The following is a 3,990-nucleotide window of genomic DNA, read 5'->3' on the forward strand; positions in this document are numbered from 1 at the left end:
TAAGAGATACTATTCTTGCAAAAATATCTTTTAACAACAATTACATACCACATTTATATTTCTCCACTTAAGCTGTGTTGGCAGACACTGCTGTGTGAGGTCGTGGCAAGTTTTTAGGTTATGTTTTACACATTTCTAACATATTTTTACATGTTGTATTTCTGTGAAAAATTTTAAGGGGCTCAGCGTGAAATGAAAATCTTGTCACCGCTGTCACGAATAGCTTTCATTGGTCTGGCCTGTAAAGAGAGACACTTCCCTCAACTCGTCCGATCCATCGCTGTCAGCAGTGCTGCGTCCCGCAAAGGAGAACGGCAGCTTTGGGGCACCACCAAGAAAACCAGAACTTTACGTTTGTTGCCGTGGGAAATTATGGCTGACCCTAAAATTGAAGAGGCCTTAGCGCCCTTAAGAGCTGCTGTTAAAGAACAGGTTGGTCCATTTTTTATTCGATTGCAAGTATGTGTTACACATACATCCGCCCGGTTGACATCAGTCAGGCACAGCACTTGGTTATGCCGGTTTCCATTCAATCCATTTCTTCCATTCTAGTTCCGATTTCACATATTTCACAATAATTAATACCTTGCCCCATTGAAACCGTAAAATCAACCTTGGCTACAATATCCAACATTTAGTTTTTGGTTATTCTTGTTCTTTGTATCTACTGCGACTGATGCAAATTTTTGTCCATAGAAAAAATGAGTTGAATGAAAATGACTTTATTTATTATGTTTTTTGGACACTTTTGATGTGCATGTTTAACAAATGGTCAAAAGAATTGTTAGACATTGTAACTGATACTCCACAAAGGTCAAATTGTTCATGTTATTTAAGTTATTGATGTCTTAAATCTTTATTCTAGGGTGACTTAGTTCGTAGCTTGAAGCAGTCAGGAGCTCCTGACCTGGATGTCAAGAAAGCTGTCGTTGAACTGAAAGCACGTAAGAAGATCCTCGAGGACAAGGAACTTTCCCTCATCCCAAATGTTGCTACTTTTGACCGAGCTAAAATGGAAGATCTTCTTAAAAGGAGATTCTTCTTTGACCAGTCCTTTGCCATTTATGGAGGTATGTTCGATTTCATCTAGTGTCTGTAGTTTCTATTTTTTAAATAGGTTTAATATATTAATGTTTGGAACAGGCATCACAGGTCAATTTGACTTCGGACCAATGGGATGTGCTATGAAGGCAAATATGTTAAACACATGGCGAAGCTTCTTTGTTTTGGAAGAACAGATGCTGGAGGTTGACTGTTCTATTTTAACACCAGAACCTGTTTTAAAGTGAGTCAATTTTATAGAGCCATATTAGTGTGTATTGGATTTAGCTTTGAATTTTCTCGTATCTATTCTATTAATTTTGTTCACTCAGGGCCTCCGGACATGTAGACAGATTTGCTGATCTGATGGTGAAGGATGTTAAGAACGGCAACTGCTTCCGGCTTGATCACCTAATCAAAGCTCACCTTGAAAAGCTAGCTTCAGAAAAAACAGCTACTTCGGAACTTAAAGCAGAGTGCACTGATATTGTTGTGAAACTTGATGGAATGACAAAAGATGAAATGGCCAATATTTTAAAGAAATTCAATATCAAAGCTCCTCTTACCAACAATGATCTTACTGAGCCTATTGAGTTCAACCTGATGTTTGCTACCCAGATTGGCCCATCTGGACTTGTGAAAGGGTAAGTAACAAAAGTTAGATGGCTGGATCATTCCTTAATTCATGCTGTAACTATAAGCTTGAATGTTTGGTGTTCAGGTTTTTGAGGCCCGAAACAGCCCAAGGCATATTTGTAAACTTTAAACGTTTATTGGAATTCAACCAAGGCAAGTTGCCATTTGCCGCTGCTCAAATTGGGAATGCCTTCAGAAATGAGATTTCCCCTCGCTCTGGTCTTATAAGAGTTCGTGAGTTTACTATGGCTGAAATTGAGCACTTCTGTGATCCAAATGATAAGGCTCATCCCAAGTTTGATAGTGTGAAAGACACTACTTTAATGCTCTATTCAGCATGTAATCAAATGGATGGTAAATCAGCTGAAGCTGTTAAAATTGGTGATGCAGTGGAGAAGGTAAAATTTTAGTCCAATATCTGCCTTCATATTTGTATCTAACATCCTTAAACTCAATGTACTAATTTTCATTTTTGAGTAGGGTCTAGTGGCAAATCAGACTCTCGGCTACTTTATGGCACGTATTCACCAGTTCCTTGTCAAAGTTGGAGTGGATTCTGCCAAACTTCGGTTTAGACAGCACATGAGCAATGAAATGGCCCATTATGCATGTGACTGTTGGGATGCGGAGTGCTTAACATCATATGTAAGTTTTTAATCAATGCTCTGAATTGAATTTTCTTTGATTTAATGTACTTTAAAAAACATTCATTATTGTTCGCCTTTATATGATATTTTTAGGGCTGGGTTGAGTGTGTTGGCTGTGCTGATCGATCAGCTTTTGATTTAACACAACACACTAAAGCTACAGGTGTGCGTTTAGCTGCTGAAAAGAAACTACCAGAACCACAGACTATTGATGTTGTAGGTAGGTTTGAATGCATTCTTAAAATGAGTTTGGAAAAATTAATGAAGATTATCCTTAAGAAATCATGAAGGTTAATTTTAATAATGGATATCATTGCTATTTTGCAGAGGCTATGCCTAACAAGGGGGCTTTAGGAAAGGAATTCAAAAAAGAAGCCAAACAAGTGATGGATGCTCTGTCTGCTCTGGATAAGAATGCAGTGGACGATTTAGCAAAGCAGTTGGCAGAGACTAAGTAATTAAAAATATTGTGACTTTCTTAACTGAGACATTCAACATAAAGAAAAAAAATTTCAAATGTTAATCTGTCTTTTTTGTTACAGCCTCTATACTCTTGCTGTTGATGGCAAGGATGTTAAATTGACCAAAGACCATGTTGAAGTTAAGAAATATCAGAAGACAGTCCATGTAGAAGAAATAATTCCTAATGTAATTGAGCCTTCATTTGGTATTGGGCGCATCATGTATGCCATTTTTGAGCACAATTTCAAAACCCGTGAGGGTGACGAACAGAGAACGGTAAATTACATGTTTGATTCACTTTAACTTTGTACTGTTAATTCCTTGGTAATTGTTACTTAACAGCAAATCTCATTTTCAGTTCTTCTCATTACCCCCTGTGGTTGCGCCTTACAAATGTTCTCTCCTGCCTCTCCTTAACAACCCTGACTTCACTCCTATTATTAAGAAGCTGTGTAAGTTCCTTTGCATCTTATTATTAAGTGGGTTCTCTTATTTTTTGTTTACTTACTGTCTTGTTTTGTTTTTGCAGCCCAAAATTTGCTGCTGCTTGATGTATCACACAAAGTAGATGATTCTGCTGGATCTATTGGTCGCAGATATGCCAGAACTGATGAAATTGCTATTCCTTTTGGTATCACTATTGACTTTGACACCTTGAAAGACTCAACTGCCACCTTGAGAGAAAGAGATTCTTGTCAGCAAGTGAGGATTCCGGTAAGACAATAATGACCAAAAATCTTAAACATCTTTCACCTTTTAGTACATGCATGTTTTTGTGCGTGCCCATATTAATCCTCATCACATCTCTTTTAGCTTGCTGAATTGCCTGATATTGTCAAGGATCTTGCTATTGGTAGAAGACGATGGGCTGAAGTAGAAGCTAAATATCCTAAACAAGGTGAAGTGAAAGAGTGAAGTCAGACTTTGCTTTGCACAAGTTTTGTTCCTGTTTTGTATGTATACTGCTGCTGCTTCTTCATACTTGATATTTATTATTTTCCTCTGAATATTTGAGAAGTGTCAATGGATCTGTGTAATGTCTCTAATGAAAAACCAGTGAAATTTTTTCAGATTTTATTATTATACGTATTTATTAGAGGGTTCAGGGTGTGCTTTCAATGAATCATTGTACCTGTATGAAATGCATTGGGTGTGTCATGTTTGTAGCAGTGTTTTATGTTTTTATTGTATAGAAGCTAGTTTA

At 37.3% G+C, this 3,990-nt stretch overlaps 1 protein-coding gene across 1 annotated transcript; it reads left to right on the forward strand.

Annotated features, from left to right (window-relative positions):
- Window positions 1-91: 91 nt before the first annotated feature.
- Window positions 92-3,932, forward strand: LOC113208071 (glycine--tRNA ligase). The gene is made up of 12 exons (XM_026424914.2): window positions 92-432; window positions 866-1,070; window positions 1,144-1,285; window positions 1,374-1,685; window positions 1,763-2,075; window positions 2,158-2,322; window positions 2,418-2,544; window positions 2,652-2,778; window positions 2,867-3,062; window positions 3,145-3,238; window positions 3,316-3,500; window positions 3,600-3,932. Exons 1-12 carry the CDS (start codon window positions 193-195, stop codon window positions 3,699-3,701), a joined length of 2,208 nt encoding a protein of 735 aa, XP_026280699.1. The 5' UTR covers window positions 92-192; the 3' UTR covers window positions 3,702-3,932.
- The last annotated feature ends 58 nt before the right edge of the window (window positions 3,933-3,990 follow it).

This window comes from Frankliniella occidentalis, unplaced genomic scaffold (genome assembly GCF_000697945.3).
Source record: "Frankliniella occidentalis isolate FOCC.00 unplaced genomic scaffold, Focc_3.1 Scaffold36, whole genome shotgun sequence".
Classification (NCBI taxonomy): domain Eukaryota; kingdom Metazoa; phylum Arthropoda; class Insecta; order Thysanoptera; family Thripidae; genus Frankliniella; species Frankliniella occidentalis.

Excerpts from the sequence above, each read along its gene's own strand:
- LOC113208071 (XM_026424914.2), top strand. The coding sequence starts at position 193 with ATGAAAATCTTGTCACCGCTGTCACGAATAGCTTTCATTGGTCTGGCC. Across the intron at positions 433-865 it reads GAGCTGCTGTTAAAGAACAG|GGTGACTTAGTTCGTAGCTT; the intron begins GTTGGTCCATTT and ends TCTTTATTCTAG. Across the intron at positions 1,686-1,762 it reads CCATCTGGACTTGTGAAAGG|GTTTTTGAGGCCCGAAACAG; the intron begins GTAAGTAACAAA and ends TTTGGTGTTCAG.